The following is a 27,781-nucleotide window of genomic DNA, read 5'->3' as shown; positions in this document are numbered from 1 at the left end:
GTTTCTATTAGCTTTGTTTTTTAGATATTCAGGGTAGTGGAATTATTTCTATTTTTGTTCTGTGCTCAGTATGTACAGACATACTCAGATCAGATACTGCAGTTAAGAGCTGTCACTGTCCTTCAAAGAACATCTATTTAAGAATGCTTGTGTATCTGGGCCTTTTTTTAATCTGGATCAACTAATGGATCCTTATAATACACACTTAAGGACTAACTTGGTAACTCATCTCCCACTCAGACTTAAATATAGCAAAATCTTGTTGCTGGTTTGTTTTTGTTTCAATTTTTTTTTTTTTTAAGATTTTATTTATTTATTTGACAGAGAGAGAGAGCACAAGCAGGGGGAGTGGCAGGCAGAGGCAGAGGGAGAAGCAGGCTCCCCGCAGAGCAGGGGGAGCCCAATGTGGGACTCTATCCCAGGATCCCGGGATCACGACCTGAGCCGAAGGCAGTCGCTTAACCAACTGAGCCACCTAGGCACCCTGTTTCAAATTTTTATTTAGATTCTCATTTGGGTTTTTTTGTTTTTTTTTTTAATTGCACTATAGTTAACATACATTGTTACTGGTTTTTAACATTCTTCTCTGCCTGATTATGCCAGTGTGTTGTGTGTGTCCTTGTTCCTTTCACCACTCAAAGAAAGAAATCATAGATTTTCTTTAATCGTTCTTTGATTTGCATTTCCGTGTAAATTGGCCCTGTCAGGTTTTTGGGTTTTTTTTAAGATTTTTATTTATTTATTTGAGAGAGAGAGACTGAGAGAGAGAGCACATGAGAGGGGGGAGGGTCGGGAGGGTCAGAGGGAGAAGCAGACTCCCTGCCGAGCAGGGAGCCCGATGCGGGACTCGATCCAGGGACTCCAGGATCATGACCTGAGCTGAAGGCAGTCGCTTAACCAACTGAGCCACCCAGGCGCCCCCTGTCAGGTTTTTTTAAAGCAACTTTATATAAGTGCATTTATTTATTTATTTATTTTTAAACAATATTGATAGCAGCTTTCTAATTTAGTTAGTTGGGAAGTAAGGAAGCTCTACTCCCAACATGGGGCTTGAGGCTCACTATCCTGAGATCAAGAGTCACATACTCAGGAACCCTGTGTGGTTCAGTCAGTTAAGTGTCTGACTCTTGATTTCAGCTCAGGTCATAATCTCAGGATCATGGGATCAAGCAGGGCTCCGGTCTCAGCAGGGAGTCTGCTTGACATTCTCTGCCCCTCTATCTCCCTCCCTGTCTGCCTCTCCCTCCCCCGCCCCCTGGTCTCACACACTTGCTCTCTCTCTCTCTCTCTAAAATAAATAAAATCTTAAAAAAAAAAAAAAAGAGTCGCATGCTATACTGACTGAGCCAGCCAGATGCCCTACATTTATATTTTTAATTGTGGTAAAATATGCATATAACACAAAATTTATAATTTTACCATTTTTAAATGTATAATTCAATGGCATTAAGTATATTCACATTGTTATGCAGTCATCACTACCATCCATCTTCAGAATTTTTCATCTTCCCCTACTGAAATTCTGTACCTATTCAACATAACACCTCAATCCCCACTCCCTGCAGTACCTGGCAGTCACCATTCTACTTTCCATTTCTATGACTTGACTACTCTAGGTACCTCACGTAATTGAAATCATACAGGTATCCTTTATAACTGGCTTATTTCACTTACTACAGTGTCCTTAGTTTATCCATCTTATAGCATGTATCAGAATTTCCTTCTTTTTTGAGGCTGAATAATATTCCATAGTATGTATATACCACCTTTTGCATATGCATTCATCCACAAATGGATGCTTGGGTTGCTTCCACCTTTTGGCTGTTGTGAATAATGTTGCTGTGAATATGAGTGTACAAGTATCTCTTTGAGCCCTTGTTTTCAATTCTTTGGGGTATGTATCCTAAGTGGAATTACTGGCCCATAAGGTAATTCTACTTTTTAATTTTTTGAGGAAACTCCATACTCTTTCTCATAGCAACTGCACCATTTTACGTTCCCACTAGCAGTGCACAAGGATTCCATTTTCTCCACATCCTCACCAACACTTCTTATTTTCTGTTTTTTTAATAGTCATCCTAATGAGTGAAGTGGTAGCCCATTGTGGTTTTGATGTGCATTTCCCCAATGATTAGTGATTATTGAGCATCTTTTCCTGTGCTTGTTGGCTGTGTTTATATCTTCTTTGGAGAAATGTTTATTCAAGTCCTTTGTATGTTTTTTTAATCAGATTTTTTTGTTGTTGCAGTTTTCTATATATTCTCAATATTAACTGGATATCAGATATATGATGTGCAAATATTTTCTCCCATTCTGTGGGTTGCCTTTCTACTCTGTTGATAGTGTCTTTTGAAATTATTGCTAAATCTAATGTCTTGAAGCCTTTTCCTTATGTTTTCTTCTAAGAGTTTTATAGTTTTAGCTCCTATGATTAGCTTTTTGATTAATTTAATTTTTGCACATGGTGTAATTGATGTGATTTGTATGTCACTTCTCTTTTTATAAGAAGAAATACTTAAATTAGTTTTCAATTCTTTTGATGCTTGTTTAAGAGCAGGATAAGGATATCTTGAGAGGCAACATATTATTTTTACATAATGTATAAACACAACTTGCACAATGTAGGATCTTAAATGTATTAATACTACTGTGTTTCAAAATTAGAAATCAAAAGTTTGCATTTCTAAACTCAATAAATGTATATTAACATCTCACAAGTTCCTAAACTTGAGGAGTTAATGAGACAGATTAACTGGGTTTATTCCTTTTTCATTTTTCTCTCTCTTTTTTATAACTGTTAGGTCTTCATGTGCGTTTAAGCAGGCTGGGAGCTGTTTCAAGACTGCATGAATTTGTGCCTTTTGTAAGTGACTCTATTAAGTGTTGATTTACTTATATCCTATTTCTAAATACTTTTTGGTTGATGAGAGGGAAGAAAAATTTTGAAACCTACCTGAATAATTTCCATTCAGTACTTTTATGTCTATATATAAGAACATTGAAATCTGAATCACAAGAACTTGGAATTATCTCATTCAGGTCCATCCATTTTACAGATGAGAAAACTGAGGACTGTTTAGTGCCATAACTTTGAGACACATCCAAGCCCTCTGAAAAATAACAAAATTGCTCATTTGTTTCAGGAGGACTTTCAAGTAGAGGTACTAGTGGAATATCCTTTGCGTTGTCTGGTATTGGTTGCCCAGGTTGTTGCTGAGATGTGGCGAAGAAATGGGCTCTCTCTCATTAGCCAGGTATGGCAAGGCCTGTTCACATTTATGAGTGTGTTCTATTTCTGATCATTTTTTCTTTAATTTTACCTTGTGTCCCTGGATTTTGCTGACTATTTACTTTCTGTTCTCTTATATAAACTCAGAAATGAAAGTTCTAGTAACCATATAGACATTTGTTGTTTTATCCTATTGAGTGGATAGATTAAGTGAAAGCCAGCAGAAACCTCTCCATTAATATAGGTCTTTTCTGAAGATTTCCTTACTTGGGGACCTGTAGTCTTTTTTTTTTTTTAAGATTTTATTTATTTATTTGGCACAGAGAGAGAGCATGAGCAGGGAGGAGGAGCCAGGGGAGAGGGAGAGGCAGCCTCCCCCCCTGAGCAGGGAGCCCAATGTGGGACTTGATCCCAGGACTCTGGGATCATGACCTGAGGTGAAGGCAGATGCTTAACTGGCTGAGCCACCCAGGCGCCCCCCCACCATTCTTAACTGAAGGCTACCTGAACAATTTTTCCTTCCATTCTAAAGCAAATAAAGAGGAATGCTTTTCCTAAAATGTGGGAAACTGGACTTGTAAAGCTACAACTTGGGAGATAAATGGCTTTATGATTGTAGAAATTGGTTTACTTTTATTGAAATGGACATTTTTTTTTTAAGAGAGGGAGATATGACTTTATTAGGAAAAAAAAAAAACAAACAACTGAGGTGATGAGTTGGTCCTTAACAGATGCCTTGGTGGGTGAGGCTGCTCTTGCCTGCACTGGCCTTCTCCTGCTCCCGCCACCGTGCAGGGTCCAACTCAAAGCAGTGCCATAGCTGCAGGGTCTCATCTGCTGCTGCTGAGTCCGTGGTGGCCCCATCTGGGCTCATGGTCAGACTTAGGACCCAGGCAGTGTGACCTTTAAGCTCAGCCACATTGGCCATGGTTGGGTACTTCCAAATAACCAACTGGTTCTGGGCAAAGCCATGGCCTGAGATGAGCTCCTTGTAGTGGGGAGACCAGAGGATGGAGCACACCTGGGATTGAGCATCCACAGCACTCAGACAGGCCCCAGAGCAGACATTCCAGATTCGAATGTGTCGGTCGCTGGTGCCCCCTCCAGTTGCCAGGACAATGGACTGCCAGGGACACCAAGCTACAGCCTTGACAGCCCCTTGATGCTGGGTGAATGTCTGCAGGAGAACCTAGCCACCCTCTCTAGGAGCACTAGGCCACACATTGACCAAGTTATCGTTGCCACCACTGGCCAAATGTTCGCCATCTGGGGCCCAGCGCAGCCCACATACCTCCTGGCTGTGGCCACTCAGTGTGGCCACGTGGTGTTCTGCCACCCAAACATCATGGTGGTGGATGTGGCCAGAATGTGAGCCACTGGACACGATATAGCTATTCCAACACAGGGAGCTCACACAGGCAGAATGACTGGTCATGTTTCGAAGCCACTTCTGCTGCTGCACATCCCACAGCTGCACCTCCGCACTGCCACGTAGTTGCCCTCTTTGATCCAGGCCACAGAGGATATACAGTCCCCAGCCTGCTCCATTTGCAGCAGCTGCAAGATGTCACCAGAGCTAGCACTCCACAAGTACACACTGTTGTCCAACGCCACAGCCAGTACATTCCCAGAGCTCCAGGCAACAAGGTTCAGTCATTCCGGATTTCAGGGGCATCCACGATTCGGTCTGGCAGGGAAGGAATGTAACCGCAGGTCTTCCGGCTGGAGCCAGGCATGGCCTTCTGGCTGTAAAGCACTTTCAGTCTGTTCTGGTAACCCTCTGGGGCATTTTGTGGTTTTCCACTGAGCCGAAGGATCTTGGCTTCCTCCACATCAAAACCATTCAGGTTCAAAGCCCAGGCTTTCTGATGTTCCTTCTTGGTGGGCATCTGGCTATCTGCAGGCTGGTTTTCCTTGCTCAGGAGGAAACTGACCACCTCCATCTGGGAAGTACTGCGATGGAGGATATAGCGGTCACTGCCAGGTTTGCTGGGACTGGTCTGAGCCTTGGAGCTGGATTTGCCGGGAGTTCGGCCTGGGGTCCTGCCGGTGCTGCCCGCATGGGTGAGGGAGCCGGCCCCGCGGCTTCCTTAGCTTTGCGCTGCCAGCGCGCGGGGCGGGGGGGTGGCTGCATTGGGGATAGGCGCGTCCAGTTGCAGCAGCAAGTGCAGGTCACTCTCGAACACGAACTGCGCGGAGCGTCTGCAGGGGGAGGGGTCCTTGAAGTGGGTGCCCACCGAGTCCTTCAGCCCCCAGCAGGTTCCAATCCCAGACCGACTCTGAAGTGGGCATTTTTAACTTAGAGGAAATAAATTATTTCATTGTTGAGTAATAATTAATATAGAGCATTTTAAACTCAAGTATTTTCATGCATATTTCCTTCAAAATCTCACAAATCCCTTAAAATAATTCATAGATGTACAATTTTTTTCCCACTAAGGAGTTCTTGGAATTTTTAGTTTTGAGAAAGTTTTAGAAATAATTTTTGTTGAGAATTCTGTTTAAAATAAAATAATTCTTGTAGCTTCTATTCTACCTTTTATTTTATAGGTATTTTATTACCAAGATGTTAAGTGCAGAGAAGAAATGTATGATAAAGATATCATTATGCTTCAGGTACCTATTGAAATTACTTTGGATATTTATGTCTTAACTTTCCTTCTTAGATCCCTTGTAATGAGAAAAGATACTATAATTATTTTTAACTTTATTTAAAATTTTCTCATTGTTAAAACGGAATATGGCATCATAAAAACGAAAGGGACTACTACATTATCTTCTGCAGACTCTATACTATTTCTGACAGTCCTACTAGAGACAAATGTTTCTTCATTTAATACATGTAGAACTGTGATGCTGCATTTCTTTCACAGATTGGTGCATCTTTAATGGATCCCAATAAGTTCTTGTTACTGGTACTTCAGAGGTATGAACTTGCTGATGCTTTTAATAAGACTATATCCACAAAAGACCAGGTAAGCAACAGAAACAGATATGTGAATTAATTCCAAAGGAAATATTTTTGTTAACAATTTTAATCATATTTAGGATTTTTTATCTTTAGGTATATTTCCAAAAATCACACATATACATACAACATGCATATATATCTACATATGCACACATATACTCTTTATAAAAATTTAGAATATATAGATTAATAATAAGAAAAATCACATGAAACAGTCTGCCTCCTAGAAATGATCACTTTTTTTTTTTTTAATGTTGTTAGTTAACATATAGTGCAATATTGGTTTCTGGAGTAGAATTCACTGATTCATCACTTATATACAACACCCAGTGCTCATCACAAGTGCCCTCTTTAATACCCATCACCCATCTAGCGCATCCCCCACCCACCTCCCTCCATCAACCCTTCATTTGTTCTCTTGCGTTAAGAGTCAATTATGGCGGGGTGCCTGGGTGGCTCAGTTGGTTAAGCATCGGCCTTTGGCTCAGGTCATTATCCCAGGGCCCTGGGATCAAGCCCTGCATTGGACTCCCTACTCAGCAGGGAAGCCTGCTTCTCCCTCTCCTTCTGCCTACCGCTCCCCCTGCTTGTGCTTTCTCCTGCTCTCTCTGTCAAATAAATAAAATCTTAAAAAAAAAGTCACTTATGGCTTGTTTCCCTCTCTCCTTTTCTTTTCCACCTTCCCATATGCTCATCTGTTTTCTTTCTTAAATTCCACATATGAGTGAGATCACACGGTGTTTGTCTTTCTCTGACTGACTTATTTCTCTTAGCATAATACACTTTAGCTCCATCCACATTGTTGCAAATGGCAAGATTTCATTCTTTTTGATGACTGAATAATATCCCATTGTATATATATATACCACATCTTCTTTATCCATTCATCAGTCGATGGACATTTGGGCTCTCTCCACAGTTTGGCTATTGTTGATAATGCTGCTATAAACATCGGGGTGCATATACCCCTTCAAATCTGTATTTTTGTATCCTTTGGGTTAGTGCAATTGCTGGATCATAGGGTATTTCTATTTTTAACTTTTTGAGGAACCTCCAAACTGTTCTCCAGAGTGGCTGTACCCGTTTGCATTCCCACCAACAGTGCAAGAGGGTTCCCCTTTCTCCACATCCTTGCCAACACCCGTTGTTTCTTGTGTTGTTAATTTTAGCATTTCTGACAGGTGTGAGGTGGTATCTCATCATGGTTTTGATTTGTATTTCCCTGATGATGAGTGATGTTGAGCATCTTTTCATGTATCTGTTAGCCATCTGGTTGTCTTCTTGGAAAAGTGTCTATTCATGTCTTCTGTCCATTTCTTAACTGGATGATTTGTTTTTTGGGTATCGAGTTTATTAAGTTCTTTATAGATTTTGGATACTAACCCTTTATCAGATATGTCGTTTGCAAATATCCCATTCCGAAAGCTGCCTTTTAGTTTTGTTGATTGTTTCTTTCGCTGTGCAGAAGCTTTTTATCTTGATGAAGTCCCAGTCATTCATTTTTGCTTTTGTTTCCCTTGCCTTTGGTGACTATGGCCGAGGTCAAAGAGATTTCTGCCTGTGTTCCCCTCTAGGATTTTGATGATTTCCTGTCTCATATTAAGGTCTTTCATCCATTTTGAATTTATTTTTGTGTATGATGTACAAAAGTGATCCAGTTTCATTCTTCTGCATGATGCTGTCCAGTTGCCCTAACACTATTTGTTGAAGAGACTTTTTTCTATTGGATATTCTTTCCTGCTCTGTTGAAGATTAGTTGACCGTAGAGTTGAGGGTCCACTTCTGGGTTCTCTGTTCTGTTCCATTGATCTATGTGTCTGTTTTTGTGCCAATACCATACTATCTTGATGACTCCAGGTTTGTAATATAGCTTGCAATCCGGAATCGTGATGCCTCCAGTTTTGTTTTTCTTTTCTTTTCTTTTTTTTAAAGATTTTATTTATTTATTTATTTATTTGACAGAGAGAGGGACAGCAAGAGAGGGAAAACAAGCAAGGGGAGTGTGAGAGGGAGAAGCAGGCTTCCCGCTGAGCAGGGAGCCCGATGCGGGGCTCGATCCCAGGACCCTGGGATCATGACCTGAGCCGAAGGCAGACGCTTAACAACTGAGCCACTCAGGCACCCCTCCAGTTTTGTTTTTCCTTTTTAGAATTGCTTTGGCTCTTCAGGGTCTTCTGTAGTTCCATACAAATTTTAGGATTGTTTGTTCTAGCTCTGTGAAAAATGCTTGTGGTATTCGATAGGTGTTGCATTAAATGTGTAGATTGCTTTGGGTAGTATAGACATTTTAACAGTGTTTGTTCTTCTAATCCATAAGCATGGAATGCTTTTCCATTTCTTTATGTCCTCTTCAGTTTCTTTCATAAATATTCTATAGTTTTCAGAGTACACATCTTTTACTTCTATAGTTAGATTTATTCCTAGGTATATTCTTGTTTGTGGTGCAGTTGCAGATGGGATCGATTCCTTGATTTCTTTTTCTGCTGCTTCATTATTGGTGTGTGGAAATGCAACAGATTTCTGCCATTGATTTTACATCCTGTGACTTTGCTGAATTTAGAAATGATCACTTTTTAAGTTTTGGTGTCTTGTTTTTACACCAAAAATTGGATCATTTTGTATGTGCTTTTTTGTAATTTGCTTTCTCTTCTTAATGAGATATTTGCTATATTTTTTCTTGTCATTAAATACATAGCCACATCATTTTTTATGTCATAATTTTTAATGGCTATATATTATTGCACTGTATGATTGCATTATACCTTAGTCCCCTATTGCTGAAGCGGTTTTCTAGTTTTTTTGGTCTCAGAAACATCTCTGCACCTCAGTTTAAACACTTGCCTAATTATTTTGTTAAGATAAATTTTTAAAAGTGGATTTGCTGAAGAAAACAATGTGCTCTTTCTTAAGACTCTTTTTTTTTTTCTTAAGACTCTTAAAAGTTACTCAGATTTACACTCTTTAGCAGTATGTACATCTGGTATTTTTACCAGATGTACCAGTATGGCACTCGTATTTTTAATCTTTGTTGATGCAGTAGGTGAAAGCTGGTCTTTCATTTGTAGGTGTAGTTCTTTAATTAGCAGTGAGGCTGATCATGTTTTCATGATTACTGGCCTTTTTCTCCCCCTTTCTGATAATAAATTATCTTTCTAGTCCTTCATCCTTTTTCTGTTTTTGTCAGAATTCCTTATTTAGTAAGGATATTCTTCATTTATTGTATTGTTACATTTTTCACAATTTATTATTTGTTGTCCTATACAGTTTCATCATCCTTCATTGCTTTAAAATTTGATACGAACTTATAAATTAGTCCTTACCTACTTTGAATTTATGAATTTATTTTATGCTTTCACATTAGAAGTTAGTTGCAAAGAACCAAAGAATAGGATATAAAATACAAAGCTAATTTTTAGTCATGTTTTATACTCAATGTAAAAATGAGTATCTAATTTGCTACATTGCTTAAATAAGAGATGTGTTAAGGAAAGCTACTGTCACCGTAGCTGGTATCTATTATTTGAAGCCACTGTCCCACCAACCCAGATAAGAAGGAAGTCATTAGAATTAGTTTGTTGACTTAAGGCTCTATGGTAATGATAATGAAAACAATAATATTTTTATTGAGTTATTACTTGCCAGGTATTGTGAACCTTGTGGAATTTGATGTCAAAAAAGGGAGTTATTCACCTAATAATCTGTTCTAGTCTGAGGAAAATACTGGACTGCATGGGCCATGAGCCTGATCCAGAAATGTATGTTTTATGAAAGCTTTTGGTTCATATGTAACTAATTTATTCTTTTTTGATTTAATAGGATTTGATTAAACAATATAATACATTAATAGAAGAAATGCTTCAAGTCCTCATCTATATTGTAGGTAAGATTAAAACATGTTTGAAATAGGATATGAGTTCTTTTTAGAGAGAACGTTAATAAAAACTGTAATTTATCATTTTACTCTCTTCCCAAACATAGCATAGAATATTAATGTGACTAATATGATTGATACATTTAGAAACCCAGCTTTTAAAAAAGCACAGCTCTATTATATCTTTATTTTTCAGTACCTGATTTATAATTGTTTGGTCTTGTTTGTAGAGGTCTGGAATACAATTATCCTACTTAGAAATGTAGATGAAAAATATCTGTACATTGACTGCTGAAAATCTTATTTATATATGAAATTTCAGGTCTAAAATATTTTCATCGTGTCATTCTATTGAATTACTTTGTGCAATACTGGCCATACTTTTATTTTTTTATGTTCATTTTATAGTCTTTATTGATTTTATCAGCTAAGTAAAAGTTCTTAACTTCTCATTCTGGCTGTTGTTTCTTACTTTACTGCAGCAGACATGGCTTTATATTAGTAGTTCCTAGTGAGGATTCTAGCCATTAGTTAAATCTGAAAACATGGGTTCATTTTACTTGTTGTGAAAGAATTAGTTACTGACTGGCTGCTTGTCTCAGCAGGAAGTATGATAAACCTTAATTGCTAAATGAGATATACATGTGTAAAAGATTTTTAAATTAATGCTATACTTTATTAAATTATAAAAACTTGAGGGGAATTTTAATGTTTGTTCTTGGAATACTATATGAAGAATTTCTAGTACTGTATTAAATTTTTGCTATTTTATATTTTTATTGTTTTATTATTGCTACTGTTATTTTTCTGTTATTGTGTTTATCCAGATTTATTGGGTTTTTCCTCCTATGTGATTTGATTCTTGGTTAATACTTGCTATATTCTTAAGTATAATAAGTTCATTACTTTCAGGAGTCAACATTTAATATATATCATTAATATATATGTGTAAGTAATATATATGTAATTATATTCTATAGTAATTACATATTGTATTGTTATACATTATATTATTATACTTCCATTATTTATAATATATTAACTATCAAGAGCATGCCATCTATATTCTTTGGGTCTCAGATTCCTGACTTGTAAAACTAGAAGCTAATCTGTATGATCTCTAAAGTTCCTTCTAGCACTGAACTTCTAGGGAATATTGTTTTAGGTGAAAGGAAATTGAAAGTTACAAAGTGCTTTACAAATGTTAAGAGGAATGATCTGTTTGAAATGAATTCACTTCACAAAAAGTCATTCTTTGGCTAATGTGTAGAATTTATCAAATCTCTTAGGCAAAAGTTTCCTATCTTTAAAATAACCTTGTTATAAATATCATAGGACTTTTTATACATGCTGTAGTATTGAAAATCAGTGGTGACATAAGGCCAGTTATCATAGGCCTTCTTAAGGCAATTGGAATTAGATGATATGACACCAATGAAGTTCCCATAGTTAACTATATTTTCTCTCTCCATTTGGCAGTTTATTGAGATGAAAAATGGAAATGTGATCATGTGGGCATTTTAGCAACACCACTCATTCCTGATACATATTATTTTAAGTATTTTGTTTTTGAGTTTCACTTTGTTCTTTCTTAAAATAACAAGTAGAGACAAAATTGAGGAAGATCTTGAAAGAAAAGCTATCGTTCAACAATGGCCACTACTTTTTCAATGCCATGTGCTTTGTTTTCTGATTTAGAAGCACATGCTAATTTAATTGAGGGGCCTTGTTGATAATGTATATGTGTACCTCTGTGTGTTTGTGTGTGTATAAATTACAAGAAAGCCTGTGTTTTTAGATCTCTTCATTTTTCTTCCTCTGGCTTTTACATAATTTTATTCAGATTTTGGAACATGTGCAAATAATTTTTGGTCCCTTTCTCATGGACTTACTGCATTGTTCTGTGTATAAGTGTTCCTGGTAGAAGAGATTTGAATAGAAAATAATGGTTTTACTGTTTTTTTTCATTGTTTGTATTAGGAGAGCGTTATGTACCTGGAGTGGGAAATGTGACCAAAGAAGAGGTCACAATGAGAGAAATTATTCACTTGCTTTGTATTGAACCCATGCCACATAGTGCCATTGCCAAAAATTTACCTGAGAATGTAAGTCCAATACGGTTTTTTACTCCATTCACCTTAAGATGGGATTTTTTTTTCTTTTTTGTTAATTGGAAACTACTATGAAGTTTGAGGAAAATCTATTTGGCAAATTTTCCAGATCTAAACTTTAATTCTGGACTTCGGGGCATTAGGAAACATTTAAGAAACATTATAGCTATTTGTTTTTTGGGTTTTTTTTATTATTATTTTTTTTAAAGATTTTATTTATTTGAGAGAGAGAGAGCATGAGGGGGGGAGGGTCAGAGGGAGAAGCAGACTCCTCGCTGAGCAAGGAGCCCGACGCAGGACTCGATCCCGGGACTCCAGGATCATAACCTGAGCCGAAGGCAGTCGCTTAACCAACTGAGCCACCCAGGCGCCCAGAAACATTATAGCTATTTGGAAAACATCTTAGAACAAGAAACTCCCTGACTTTTTGTTTACCTTAAAATAAAATTTCTCCAGAGAAAAAGGGAGCTCCCTGAAATACTATTTGGGTAGTATGTTAGTCTGGATCTTCCAAGAAGCAGATGTCAAGCCAAAACATACAAGAATTTATGAGGAATGATGCCTATGAGAGAAAATGGTGAGGGAGTTTGGAAAAGCTGGGGGAGCCATGAGACTGTCAGGCGAGGCTGATTTCAGGTGAAGAAAGGAAGAAAGGTTAGATAGAAGCATTCTAGACCACTGGGTAATCTACTCCAGGCTTGATGTCTTCCCCTGTATCCCAGAGTGAGCCTGCGTTAGTATCTCTGCTGCCTCTAACTGAGGCCTGCAGGGTGCAGTCTCAGGGCCACCGCAGGTGATACTTATGTTTTTGTATATACTGATTATCGAAGTAATAATTCTAAAGATTATGAGTCTCATATTTTTTCTCCTGAGATTTAATTATGAATTAGAACAATGATTCTTAAAAGAGAATTAGACTTATCTACTATCAAGGTGTTCTAGAGAAGTAGAATAGAGATAAGCTTGGACTATTGGTCATTTTTCCCAAAAAATATTTGTATCTTTTTCCAGTTTCATTGTTAACTGATTCTCAAGCTAACCATTTGGCATAACACCTTCATAATTTCTGCATATCTACCAATTTTATAATTATTAATACATTTTAAGATTAACTTACTTTTTTTTTTTAAGATTTTATTTATTTATTTGACAGAGAGAGACACAGCGAGAGAGGGAACACAAGCAGGGGGAGTGGGAGAGGGAGAAGCAGGCTTCCCACAGAGCAGGGAACCTGACGTGGGGCTCGATCCCAGGACCCTGGGATCATGACCTGAGCCGAAGGCAGACACCTAACGACTGAGCCACCCAGGCGCCCCAAGATTTAACTTACTTTTTTAAAGATTTATTTATTTGAGAGAAAGCCAGGAGCACAAGAGTGGGGGGAGGGGCAGATGGAGAGAATCCTCAAGCAGACTCCCCACTGAGTGCAGAGCCCGATGTGGGGCCCAATCTCATGACCTATGAGATCATGACCTGAGCTGAAATCAAGAGTCAGATGCTCAACTGATTGAGCTACCCAGGCGCCCCTAACTTATATTTTTTCTTAGCATCTTTCTAGGCAGTACTATCAGTGAAATAGTAGGTTTAGATTCTGGATTTTTTTTTTCCTAATTCATATTAAAATAAGTGAGTAACTATTCAAAATTTTAAAAATATGTAACTGTGTGCAACCTAAAATAATTTCACATACCACTAGTGATACACATACCGTACTTTGCAAAAGAAATCTTTAGGGCATATCCTAACTTCATTGCTTACCCCAAGTGCATTATTTTTAAAAGAAGTTAAATATCATAATTTTTGCAAAACTATAGGAATCTGTGAGCTTGCTTTAGTATCTTTAGTATCTTGACTATGTTCAGTCAGAAAATTATTATAATGCAGAAGCCGGAATACATTTGGGCATCTACATGTGTTTTGCTGTAGATCCCATTTATTTTATAACCTTAGTTTTAGGTGTTGGTACAGCATGGATATGTGCTTAAATGATGTGGATGATGAACATATTACATAAAGGAAAGCTCTTTTTCTTTGAACTGTTGGGCAGGTATGTGTGTGTTTGTGTGTGTGTATCTATATGTATACATATATGAGGGCAAACTCAGATAAAATTTCTTCCATAAGTAGTTTATTTATAAATTTTATTTCTGTTTAGAAATTGATTCCTCAAAACAAAGCTAATTGGTTTCAGACCTAATTTTTTTATATTGGAAGTTGATTTTTTTTATTGCTTACAAAGTACTTCAAGAATGCTGTTGAAATGTATTTCAGTTCACAGTAAGAGAAGGAAAAGTCGTAACATGAAGGTAAAATGACAAAAATATTGTTTCAACAGGAAAATAATGAAACTGGCTTAGAGAATGTCATTAACAAAGTGGCCACATTTAAGTAAGTACTTAATATTTATGCTTATTCTGAGAGATAGACCAGTCTTTGTTCTTGTACTTTGGATACTTTGTAGAAGCTCTGAAGTCCTTGCCTGAGTTCCCAAGAACAAGAATGGAGTACAGATTAGAAAGAGTGAAAGTGAGAGGCACACAATAAGCACTTAGTATGTGTTTGTTGAAGAAATGAGTATCTTTAACAGGTGTATGAGAAATACTCATTTATGATATTAAATGACATAGATAGTAAGTACAGTTGACCCTTCAACACAGGTTTGAATAGCATGGGTCCACTTATACATCGAGTTTTTACAGTACAGTACTGGAGGGTATTTTCTCTTCCTTATGATTTTCTTAATAACATTTTCTTTCCTCCAGCTTTATTGTACAAATATGGTATATAATACATTTAACATACAAAATACATTTATTAATCAACTGTTTAGGTTATTAGTAAGGTTCCTGGTCAGTAGTAGGCTATTGATAGTTAAGTTTTTGATTGATAAAAGAAATAGAAGATGAACAAACAAATGGAAAGATATTCCATGCTCATGGATTGGAAGAATTAATATTATTAAAATGTGCAAATTATTCAAAGCAATCTGTAGATTCAATGCAATCCCTATCAAAATACCAACAGCATTTTTCACAAAACTAGAACAAATAATACTAACATTTGTATGAAACCACAAAAACCCAGATAGCCAAAGAAATCTTGAGAAAGAAGAACAAAGCTGGAGGTGTTACAATTCCAGATTTCAAGACATACTACAGAGCTATAGTAATCAAAATTGTATGGTCAGATTGGTTAAAATCAAAAACACAAGAAACAGCAAGTGTTAGTGAGGATGTGGAGAAAAAGGAACCTTCTCATACTGTTGGTGGGAATGCAAACTGGTGCAGCCACTCTGGAGAACAGTTTGGAGGTTCCTCAAGAAGTTAAAAGTAGAACTACCCTACGATCCAGTAATCGCACTACTGGGTATTTACCCAAAAAGTAGAGAAACACTAATTCAAAGGAACACATGCACCCCTTTGTTTATTGCAGCATTATTTACAATAGCCAAATTATGGAAGCAGCCCAAGTGTCCATCGATAGATGGATAAAGAAGAGGTGGTATATATTATACAATGAAACATTATTCAGCCATAAAAAAGAATGAAATCATGCCGTTTGCAGCAACATAGCTGGAGCTGGAGAGTATAATGCTAAGCAAAATAAGTCAATCAGAGAAAGACAGATACCATATGATCTCACTCATATGTGGAATTTAAGAAACAAAACAAATGAACAAAGGGGAAAAAAAGAGAGAGAAACCAAGAAACAGATTCTTAAAAATAGAGAACAAACTGGTGGTTCCAGAGGGGAGCTTGGTGGGGGGATGGGTGAAATAGATGATGGGGAGATGAAGGAGTGCACTTGTGATGAGCACTAGGTGTTGTATGGAATTGTTGAATCACTATATTTTATACCTGAAACTAATATAACACTGTTAACTGTACTGGAATTAAACTAATAATAATAATAAAAACCGGTATGCTACTGGCACAAAAACAGGCACATAGATCAGTGGAATAGAAAAGAGAGCCCAGAAGTAAACCCATAATTATATGGTCAATTAAGCTATGGCAAAGAAGGCAAGAATATGCAATGGGGAAAACACAGTCTCCTCATAAATGGTACCGGGAAAAAAAATTGGACAACTCCATGTAAAAGAATGAAACTGGACCACCTATTAACACCATACACAAAAATAAACCCAGCATGGATTAAAGACTTAATGTGAGACCTAAAGCCATAAAAATCCTAGAAGAGAACACAGGCAGTAATTTCTCTGACATTGGCCATAGCAGCATTTTTCTAAATGTCTCCTGACAAGTGAAACAAAAGCAAAAATAAACTATTGGGACTACATTAAAATAAAAAGCTTTTGCACAGTGAAGGAAACCGTCAACAAAACAAAAAGGCAACATACTGAATGGGAGATTTTATAATTCTTTGATTCTTTGAGATACATGAAATGGAAATAAGATTTTAAGTGGATTAATTCTTAAAATTCAAAAAATTCCTACTGGTAGTGAATTTCTACTTTCTATAGTATTATGGTCATAAATTAGTGGTTTTAAATAACTTTTAAAATAGGATACAGCTTTTTTATGGTTTAATAATACTCAGTAACCTATTTCACTTAAAAATTCAAAAGAAACCAAAAGCTGTTTAGTGTGCTGAACAAATACGAAGTATTCCTTTTGGCTTTGATGCTTTTCCTTATAGTGCTGTATGAAGGATTCAACACTGTTTTTTCTTTTTCTTTTTTTTTAAGATTTATTTATTTATTAGAGAGAGCGTGCGTGGTGGGGGGAGGGGCAGAGGGAGACAGAGAATCTCAAGCAGACTCCCCGCTGAGCACAAGCCCAGCAAGGGGCTCCATCTCATGAGCCTGAGATAGTGACCTGAGCTGAAATTAAGAGTTGGATGCTTAATTGAGCCACCCAGGTGCCCCAACACTGTATTTTCATCTCCGATTTGATATCTCACTACTGTTTTAGAAAGCCTTAGCAAATTAAGTAGGGCATCAATCAAATGAGGTCTGTATAATATAAAATAAGTTTCCTCAGCTTTATTTAAATTTCTTAATTATGAAACACAACTTGGCTGTTATAAGGACTTTGAGCTTGCAGTGTAGGTTTTTAGTTTTACTGTTGGAATGAAATTAGTCATTTCAGTTTAAGCAAGCTAATTGATAAATGATTGTATTTCTTCTAGATTTTGACAGTTTGATTAATTTTTAGGTTCTTATTTTCAGTATTTTATACTACAAGAACACCACAGTTCATCTCTATATTTTCTGTTCAGGAAACCAGGTGTGTCCGGCCATGGAGTTTATGAACTGAAAGATGAATCATTGAAAGACTTCAATATGTACTTTTATCATTATTCCAAAACACAGCATAGCAAGGTAGGAAAGATATGCTTTTCAGTAAATAAGCCTAAAATGCTTTATGGTTTCTAACTCCACAGAAAATTTCCTGGTATTTATGTAGTTTCATACTGGTTCTCACTAATAGGGCCATTATCTCACCCAAGAAATAGTAATGTTATCTAGTGTACAGGCAGTATTTAAATTTTTCTGATTTACCAGAAATATCCTTTATCACTGTCTCATGGGGAGGAGGATTCAGTCAAGAATCTTGCACTTCATTTGGTGTCATGTTTCTGTAATCTCTTTTAATTTAGGGTAGTCTCTTTGCCTGTTTAGTCTCTCATAATATTGCCATTTCTGTAGAGTATGGACTACTGATCTTTTAGAATATCCTACATTCTGAATGTGCCTGATTATATTCTCATGGTTAGATTCAAGTTAAACTTTTTGGGGCAAGAATATTATATAGGTAATATATTGTATCACATCAGTAGGCACATAATGTCTATTTGTCCCATTAAGGGTAATGTTAAGTTTGATCACTTAGGGTGATGTCTGGACTTGTCCTTATAAATGTGATTGAATAATTTCCAGCCCATAGTACGATGCCCTGAATATATAATAGGCACTAAATGAGTATTGTTGACTGAAAGAATGGGGAGTAAAATCTTGAGGAGGGATGTTCCTCATCTGGTTTGCAGTTGCTTTTCCTAGGACAGTCATTTTATTTCTGGCACAAGGTAACATTTTGAATACATACTTAGTATGTATTTTGGTAGGCTCCTGGATCTTTCCTGCCTGCTTCAAACTATTCCATTTGTTTCATGCTTGCCAAGCAGTATATTTAAAGTTACTCTTTTTTTCTTTTTTAATACAAAGGCGGAACATATGCAGAAAAAAAGGAGAAAACAAGAAAACAAAGATGAAGGTAAAAAGTGAGATTCCGAATTGACTCATTTTTTTAAGATTTTATTTTTTTATTTTGAGGGAGAGTGAGCAGGGGGAGGGGCAGAGGGGGAAGGAGAGAGGCAAGCAGACCCCGCTCTGAGTGCACAGCCTGATGCACGGCTCGATCTCACAACCCTGAGATCATAACCTGAGCTAAAATCAAGAGTCAGACGCTTAACCGGCTGAACCCCCAGGCGCCCCTGAACTGACTCATTTTGACTATTTTCTGTGGTTTTTGTATCAGTGAAGCGTACAGTGTTTTTCGTTTTTGTTTTTGTTGTTTTTTAAGAGTGGGCAACTAATGGAAGTGCAACGAACCCTTTAATTCTTGCCCTCACATTAAGTTATGGCTTACATCAATCGGGACAGAATTTTTAAATTTATAGCAATTAGAGTCTATTTTGGGTGATTAATATAGTGACATATTTCCCTTGACATTGATGTGTTCACTGCTCTAAAGGTAACAAAAATCATGTGTTGTTGCGTGTAATATGATTTTGACATATGCAATTTAGCATGTAGGATAACCTAAATAAAAATATACTTGTTTGTCTCTTCTGCTATCCATCTTCCACTCACTACAGCATTACCACCACCACCACCTCCTGAATTCTGCCCTGCTTTCAGCAAAGTGGTTAACCTTCTCAATTGTGATATCATGATGTACATTCTCAGGATCATATTTGAGCGGGCAATTGACACAGATTCTAACTTGTGGACTGAAGGAATGCTTCAGATGGTATGTATACTTGAAATATTTTTTCTACTTCTAATACTGTCTCTACATCGTAGGGTTTGTGAGGAGCCAGGGAAAAGAAGATCTTTGGTCTAACTTTGTAACTTCAGTCAGAACCACACTAGAGCACCTGAGACCTGGGGGTCATTAAAAATAGTTTAGATGTGGCATAGACTTCCTTAGTCATACATTCTCATGTTTTTAGTATCCTTACTCTTGAGAACCATTTATACTGGAAAAATAAAAAGCCTGCCCTGCTAATAATAAATCGGTATATCCTTATTGCATTATAATTTTCTACATTTCTTATTTTACTTGTATTATGAGCAAGTAGTGATTTGAAGACAGACTTGAATCTTGGGTTACCCCACTCCTATTTAGGAGCAAAGAATAATTTCTCCATTTTACTGGTAAGTGGGTATAAGTATAATTATTTCATAGAGTTTTTATGAGAATTAGCTCATTAAGTAGAAGCAGCTATTTTTTCTTGATATTGTTATACATAAATTACTTAGTAGTGTCATCTTTGGTAGCTATAACTGGGTATTTAACTTAATTTAAAATTTAATTAATTTAATTTAATTAATTTTCTTTCTTCCTTGGCTGTTATTGGTCTGGAGGTTCTAAATACTGGTCATACTGTAATGTGTATCTCAATTTTTGTTATAACAATGGTAAATACATGAGTAAAAAATTTCAGGCCATGGAGATATATTTGAAATCAAAGGTTAAAATTTCTCTCCCTACCCCCTAGTGTCCTACCTAGGAGATAAGCACTGTTAAAGGTGTGTATCTTCTGGAAATCATTCCATTTTAGCACATATAGGCCTATTTCATTCTTGATAGATGATTGCTCCATTGTGTGGATATGTATAGTTCGCTTAACCAGTCTCCTATTAATAGACATTTAGGTTATTTTTAGGTCTCCGTGTAATAACACTGAAATGAACATCCTTGTACAAATATCTTTGCATACTTGAGTGTATTGTCATACTGATTCCTAATACTAGGTCTGTACCTTTACATTTTTGATAAATATCGTCAAATTGGCCTTCAAAATGTTACACCAGTTTACTTTGACATAACCAGTGTGGTGGAAAGTGCCTGTTTCCCTGCACCTCAGCCAGCTCTGTATTTTACTAAACTCTAAAAATTTTGCCACTCTAATAGGTGAAAAACAGGATGGTCTTGTTTCGGTTCACATTTCTTCAATTTTAAGTGAGGTTGAACATTTTTCATATGTGTATTTATCATTTCTCTTTCTGTGAACTGCTTGTTTATAACCTTTTCCCCTTTTTTACCTATCAGATTGCTTATTTTTACCTTCATTTAAAATATATTTACCTCTGGAAGCACAGTTTTATAGATCTTTTCATATTCCTCTTTCAGGCATTTCATATTCTGGCACTGGGTTTACTAGAAGAAAAGCAGCAGCTTCAAAAAGCTCCTGAAGAAGAAGTGACATTTGACTTTTACCATAAGGCTTCAAGTATGTTTTAGTATTAATTTTCAGCATAGCTTCAGCTAATTACGAATTTGTAAGTGAAAGTTTAGCTCTTACAGAGTGTTAATCTACCACTCCTTAAAGTATAGACAGTTCTGAAATTAATACTTTTCCTAGCATCTTTAGTTTTTAACTGATGTTTTCAACAATAAAAATATATTTTCAATCCCCTACTACAATCTTTCTCACTGCTTAACCCCCCCCTTTTTTTTGAGTGGGGGATGCATACATTGATGGTTTCTTACTTTCATTCTTTGTCTCAGTATTACAAATATTTGCTTCTTAATCAACCATAACATTCACACTACCCATCTACAGAAGATATTAATGTTCCTGAATATAAAATGATTGTAGACGTCCAAGTGAATGATAGTGAGTTTGTCTTGCACTGTTTTCTTCCTGGCAGAACAGGATAGGTTTAGATTAGATTTTTACTAAGATGTATTTAGATTTATTTATTACATTAAGACAGTTTCATCAAAGCACATTCCAGGGACATTGATTACGAAACCAATAGGAGAAAAACATCTCATATTCTGTTTACGGACTGTATTTTTTAGGTCCTTGAAGACATCCTAAACCTATTCAGTTTATGGATATAAAAAGCCCCCACTTTCATATTTTTGGGAGCTTTGGTTCTCATTAACTACTTTTACTAGACAGTGAGCCAAGTGGAGGAAAGACGGGAGACAGATCATTAAAGGTAGCTTTTATTTAGCAGCCCCAGTGGAAAATGTATTAAGAGTTTTAAAATAATTCAAGTTTTTCAAGTTGTTTAATTTAGTACGGAGTACTTCATGTCATTGCAGATTCTTCCATTGAAAAATTAATGTAGTTAAGGGAGTGATTTTGAACTTTGGTTAGCAATGTGAATAACATAACACTATATAATTATAAAGGTTTTTATTTATGATTTGTAACTTTTGTGTTTTAAAAAAGGATTGGGAAGTTCAGCCATGAATGCTCAGAATATACAAATGCTTTTGGAAAAACTCAAAGGAATTCCCCAGTTAGAAGGCCAGAAGGACATGATAACATGGATACTCCAGGTGAACCTGATAAATAAACTGTACCATATCTTAGTTTAAATATTGAAGAATCCTCTGCCTGTAATGTTAAACCACTATTCTCCAATTACAAAGTCATTTACTACTGATTTCATGGTCACTCACATATTTTCATGTTTTAGTGGAGGTTTTTTTTTTAATAAATTAAGATTTATTTATTTGTGTCATTATTCAGTCAGCATCTGTTGAATGCCTATTATAGTGCCATGGTCATTTCTAGACTCAACAACACAGATAAGGTGCTTGCTATCATGGAGAATACACTAGTTGAGGTACAGTCAATGAACAAGAAAAGGATAATTCAGTAGATGAATAGAGGGTAACTTCAGATGGGTAGTCAGAAAGGCCTCTTTTGGGGTACCTGGGTGGCGTAGTCAGTTAAGCATCCAATTCTTGGTTTTGGCTCAGGTCACGATCTCAGGGTTTTGAGATCAAGCCCCGTGTCGGGCCTTGCACTCAGGGCGGAGTCTGCTTGAGAGTCTCTGTCCCTCTCCCTCTGCCCCTCCTGCTTGTTCGCATTCTCTCTCTCTCTCTTTCAAGTAAATAAATAAATCTTTAAAAAAAAAAAAGTCCTCATTTAGGAGGTGACATTGAAACTGAATGACATGGAGCCAGACTTATAAAAATCTGTTAGAGTATTCCACAAAAAGGAGACCACACTGCAAAAGCTCTAAGGTGGCCAGAAAGAAGGCCAGTATGACTGAAGCACAATGAGGGAGGGAGAGAAGGTAGGAAACAAGGTCAGAGGGGCAGCCAAGAGCCAGATCATATAAGACCTGACAGGTGAGGGTAAAGTGATAGATGTTATTTTTGAGGACAGTGGGAAACCATTAAAGGATTTGAGTGACATAATCTGGTCTCTACTTCTGTAAGATCACTGTGGCTCCTATGGTGTAAGTGGATTATAAGGGACAAGAGTAAAAGCAGGGAAACTATTACAATACTGTTGCAGAGGGGCGCCTGGGTGGCTCAATCGGTTAAGCGTCTACCTTTGGCTCAGGTCGTGATCTCAGGGTCCTGGGACCGAGCCCCATGTCAGGCTTCCTGCTCTGCAGGGAGTCTGCCTCTCCCTTTACCCTTCCCCCCTGCTCGTGCTCTCTCTCCCTATCTCTCTCTCAAATAAATAAATAAAATCTTAAAAAAAAAAAGAAAAGAAAGAAAACTGTTGCAGAAATCCTGTTGAGAAATGAGTGTGACCAAGGCTCAGGTACAGATGGCAAGAAGCTGAACTGATTCAGATGTAATTTGGTGGCAGAATATATAGGATTTGTTGATAGATAATGGTGGAAAGGATGAGGGAGATCACGGAGTCAAAAATGACTTGGATTTGAAGCTTGAACTGTTGGGTAGATGCCACTGCCTTTGGGGAGGAGTGAATAAGGGGTAGTAAGAGAAGCCAGGAATATTACCTTAATGGGAAACCCTCCACATGGAAACATGAAGCCAAGACTATGGAGCTTCCCCTCACTGTATTTATTAAAAAATTCTGATGTGATCAGCTAGATACTGTTTTGATAACCAGAATATGGAGTGGTTATTTTCCATATTTACATCAGTTGGAGATCTTTGTATTGATCTGTACTTCAAGAAGTCAGCTTTTTTCTTAACTAGAGATGCTCCTTAAACATGCTTGATATAATATAAGATAATGATGTTATTATTAAGGTTTCTCTTAGAGTAGAATTCACAAGTATTTAGTATTTGTGTTAAATTTGCCAATATAATAATTTTAAAAATACAAACCAAAACAGAAACAGGTAGATAAGTATTCAACTCTTATTAAGAAAATAAATTGAGGGGGCACCTGTGTGGCTCAGTCAGCTAAGTTTCTGTCTTTGGCTCAGGTCATGATCCTGGGGTACTGGAATTGAGCCCCAAATTGGGCTCCCTGCTCAGCGGGGAGTCTGCTTCTCCCTCTCCCTCTGTCCCTCCCCCTCGCTCATGTACGCTGTGCTGTCTCTCAAATAAATGAAATCTTTAAAAAAAAAAAAAAAAAAAGAAAGAAAAGAAAAGAGATCAGGGGCACCTGGGTGTCTCAGTCAGTTAACCATCCAACTCTTGATCTCAGCTCAGGTCTTGATCTCAGGGATTTGAGTTCAAGCCCCACGTTGGTCTCTACAGTGGGCATGGAGCCTACTTAAAAAAAGGAAAGAAAAGAAAAAAAATAAATTGAACTACATTTAGTTCAACATTTATATCTTATAGATACAATGTTATATATTGGAGATCTGTGTCCAAAAATTTATTTTCTTTTAGAATACCAAAGTTCATTGTCAAAATAGACAAAAAGTACAAGTATCAGCTCATACACTTACTAGGTATTTTCCCCAAATGTTTAATATAAAGTTGTGTTGTAAGTTCCTTGTGGGAGGTTTTTACACATGAGAATGTGACTCCTTCAAAATAAAAATAAGTTTTGTGGATGTACCATCCTATTGCTAAAACTTTGATTTTTGTTAAAAAGAATGAGACTGATCTATATAAGCTATTGTGGAAATATCTCCACAGATAAATGTTTAAGTGAAAAAGAAAGATAGGAAACAGTGTAAATGGTAGGGTTGCTTTTGATGAGAATATATGTAAATATAGAAAAATATATATTCTGATAATTTTTTTTCTGCAAAAAAATGGTAATTGTTTTTTGGTTTTTTTTTAAGAGAAAGCAGGGGAGGGGCAAAGGAAAGGGAGAGAGAGAATCTTAAGCAGGCTCCACACCCATAGTGGAGCCCGAAGCAGGGCTCAGTCTCATGACCCTCAGATCGTGACCTGGGCCAAAGTCAAGAGTTAGACACTTAACTGACTGAGCCACCAGGTGCCCCCTAATAATCTTTAATTTAGTTAATTTTGGGGAGAGCAACTGGCTTCAGGAAGAGAGGGTTTCACTTTCCATTTTGTATTTTTGTCTTTTTATGTCTTTGTACTAAAAATGTTATTTTAAATTAAAAAAAATTTTTCCCCTGGCAAAAGTAGAGGTACTCTCATATCTGCAGATGGAATCAGCTGATTTTACTGCCTGCAACCTCCTCCTTAGCTGTATTGCTCATCAACTAGGGGAGGTGTTTGTCAGAGTCGGGAGTTACTTTTTATATACTTAAACTAATTATATAACTATTTACATGTGTAACTGTGTGTGTGTATATATGTCAAGTTTAAGTCAAAGATATTTGGTGACATGATGACAAAATCAAATTACTGAATTTTTCTGTGTCTGGTCAGTCTAACCAAATCTTTTAACATTTCATCTGTTTCTCACAGATGTTTGACACAGTGAAGCGATTAAGAGAAAAATCTTGTTTAATTGTAGCAACTACATCAGGATCAGAATCTATTAAGAATGATGAGGTAATAGCATAATAATGGTGATGTTCTTCTCTGTCTTTGAACTTTACTGGTGTAAGAGACCTGCTGCTTTTTTGTTAGAAGGAACCTGTTTGTTGTAAAGTTTGTGAGATGTCCATCTTCTTTTGTTCGTTGTGTTTCTATATCACAGGGATTAGTGGTATTTGACATATAGTTGTCCAGTATAACATATGTATTTTATAAAAGCAGAGGAAATTGATGTACAGTGGAACTCTGTTGGAAATACCATAGTTTATTAATTTTTGAAATATTTTAATATCTGAAATTGGGATATATCCTATAATGACTTCTGCAGCATTCTTTTCTTAGTGGAACGTAAGATAATGCTACATCTTAGATTCAATGAAATGCGGTAATATTTAGGTTATGAATTTCTATAATATAACGAATCAGGTTTTGATTAATCTTAAAATTATTAGAATACTATTGTGATTTTTTTTATTGTGATTTTTAACTAACCCTCCTAAAAGAAAAACACTGGACTTAAGTTAGATATAAACAAAAAGACACCATACATCTCAGTAATATGTTTAAGTTCTCAGTCTTAGCAGTGCATCTAGTCGTAACTGTTAGATATCATCAAATTGGGTAAAATTGATTAAATGTCAGTGATTAAATGATTGACATATGATTTAAAATTTTTTTCTTTCAACTTTATTTCTTAATCTACCTGCATTGAGTATAAAATGCAATTTATTAGATATTTAAGGTACTTGGGGCTTTTACATTGAATTATTAAAATAACCAAAAGAGCAGTTAGTTGTATGATATGATGGAGCCTGTATGCTCATTTTGAGACATTAGATTGAGTCTAAGCTTAAGCGGTAATCAAATTTTATCAGACTCTTACTCTAGGAAATTTTGCCTGACTGAACAGTATATGTAAATTTCAACAATGGATCTTACCTAATTTTTGTGGCTTCTTAATACCCAGATTACTCATGATAAAGAAAAAGCAGAACGGAAAAGAAAAGCTGAAGCTGCTAGACTGCACCGCCAGAAGATCATGGCTCAGATGTCTGCCTTACAGAAAAACTTTATTGAAACTCACAAACTCATGTATGACAGCACCTCGGAAATGTCTGGGAAAGAAGACTCCATTATGGAGGAAGAGAGGTAAAACCAAGCAAAACTAGAAATTAGCAACTCAGTTTTTTGGAGGGAAAATGACGTATTCATTTTAAATAAAATTTTTCCAAAATATGTTTCATAGTAAGAGAAATTACATTTATTTTTAAACTACGAAAGGCACAGTGAAAGCTCTTAAGGTACTAATTGAATGTAAGTTTATGTTCATAAGCAGTTCAAGTGCACAATAGTTTGTTGAGAGGCTTTATGCACAAAAAGATACAAAATGGGAATGGCACAAATCAAAATCAACTTCTGTTATCTTGTATGTACAGGCTCTTTTATTTATTTTTTTATGTTAAAAAAATGTAAGTACTGATTGTAATTTTGTGTGTTTCTTTGAACTTATTATTTTAATATTCTTTTATATTGACATAATATATTGCAGAGTGTATTACATATTGCACAGGCTTTTTTAGATGCACATTTATGTATCAGTTCAAATATTCCACATCATTTTTATGATTTCTGGTAAAAATGACTGCAGTTATTACAGATTGGAAAAAAAAAATCCTTCACCTGAAAAAGGTGGTTTATATTCGTTTTTCATTTTTTCTTAAAGAGAAAGAAGACAATGCCTATAGTTGTGGTCATGGATACCACATTAGAAAATGGGAATCGGGGCGCCTGGGTGGCTCAGTCATCTGCCTTCGGCTCAGGTCATGATCCCAGGGTCCTGGGATGGAGCCCCGCATCAGGCTCCCTGCTCAGTGGGAAGCCTGCTTCTCCCTCTCCCACTCCGCCTGCTTGTGTTCCCTCTCTCACTGTGTCTCTCTCTATCAAATAAATAAAATCTTTAAAAAAAAAAAAAATGGGAATCAGTAAATCTAGTGTTCTGGGTCCCACTGTGGTGTGCTCTTGGGGAAATCAGCTAACCTGCTGAGAGTCAAACTCTGTGGGATGTTATATAGATACAGTGAGAAAATGAGGCAAAATAAGGGTACTTTTAAAAGCATTCCAATTAAAAATATTGTAAATACCTCCTATGCTTATTTTTAAAAACAAGCTTCCACTGCTCTTTAAACAGTGTGTGTTGTGGATAGTTTTAGGAAATTGTGCCTTTGCAATAACAATAGTAACAATATACATAATATATCTGTATTCCTGAAGTTGAATATGCTAACAAGTACCGATAAGAATAAAGACTATATATTTTAAAGATTAAAAAAAAGATATAAAGGTTAAGGTATCCTTGGCTGATGATAGTAATAAAACTAGAAATTAACACAAAACTTTAAACAACAGAAGTTCTAGCCCTCTAGATATTACATATTGGCAGCATACTCCTTAGAAAGTAATGAAAGAGATTACCATATATTTATCCAAACAACAGGATATAAGCAAATATGTGCTCTAGAGTTAATTAATGGCCTTAATATTTTTATTATTTATTTTTTATTGCCTGATTGATTGCATACATAAAATTGTGTTCTCATTGAAAACAATTCAAATAATACAGTAAGTTCCCTTTGACCATCCTCTACATTCCTTATTATTCTGCACAGATAACCATTGTTAATAAATAACTCTGTTCTCTACCTCTTTCTG

General features: G+C 36.3%; 1 protein-coding gene and 1 pseudogene across 3 annotated transcripts in view; one reads left to right on the top strand and one right to left on the bottom strand.

Annotated features, from left to right (window-relative positions):
- Nucleotides 1-27,781, top strand: part of UBR1 (ubiquitin protein ligase E3 component n-recognin 1) — a 150,863-nt gene that overhangs the window by 62,875 nt on the left and 60,207 nt on the right. For all 3 annotated transcript variants that reach the window (XM_032417970.1, XM_032417971.1, XM_032417972.1), the window contains exons 16-29: nt 2,802-2,863; nt 3,144-3,254; nt 5,780-5,845; nt 6,103-6,204; nt 10,017-10,080; nt 12,052-12,176; nt 14,518-14,570; nt 17,424-17,526; nt 18,370-18,418; nt 19,023-19,177; nt 20,564-20,663; nt 21,618-21,727; nt 25,001-25,087; nt 26,040-26,221. In XM_032417970.1, the coding sequence (XP_032273861.1) occupies nt 2,802-2,863; nt 3,144-3,254; nt 5,780-5,845; nt 6,103-6,204; nt 10,017-10,080; nt 12,052-12,176; nt 14,518-14,570; nt 17,424-17,526; nt 18,370-18,418; nt 19,023-19,177; nt 20,564-20,663; nt 21,618-21,727; nt 25,001-25,087; nt 26,040-26,221 (1,369 nt within the window). The remainder of the gene's footprint in view (nt 1-2,801; nt 2,864-3,143; nt 3,255-5,779; nt 5,846-6,102; nt 6,205-10,016; nt 10,081-12,051; nt 12,177-14,517; nt 14,571-17,423; nt 17,527-18,369; nt 18,419-19,022; nt 19,178-20,563; nt 20,664-21,617; nt 21,728-25,000; nt 25,088-26,039; nt 26,222-27,781) is intronic.
- Nucleotides 3,653-5,643, bottom strand: LOC116640234 (annotated as a pseudogene).

The sequence above is a fragment of the Phoca vitulina genome, unplaced genomic scaffold, assembly GCF_004348235.1.
Source record: "Phoca vitulina isolate PV1807 unplaced genomic scaffold, GSC_HSeal_1.0 scaffold20, whole genome shotgun sequence".
NCBI classification, from domain to species: domain Eukaryota; kingdom Metazoa; phylum Chordata; class Mammalia; order Carnivora; family Phocidae; genus Phoca; species Phoca vitulina.
The sequence above is the reverse complement of the archived record's forward strand: the minus strand, read 5'-3'. Positions and strand labels throughout refer to the sequence as shown.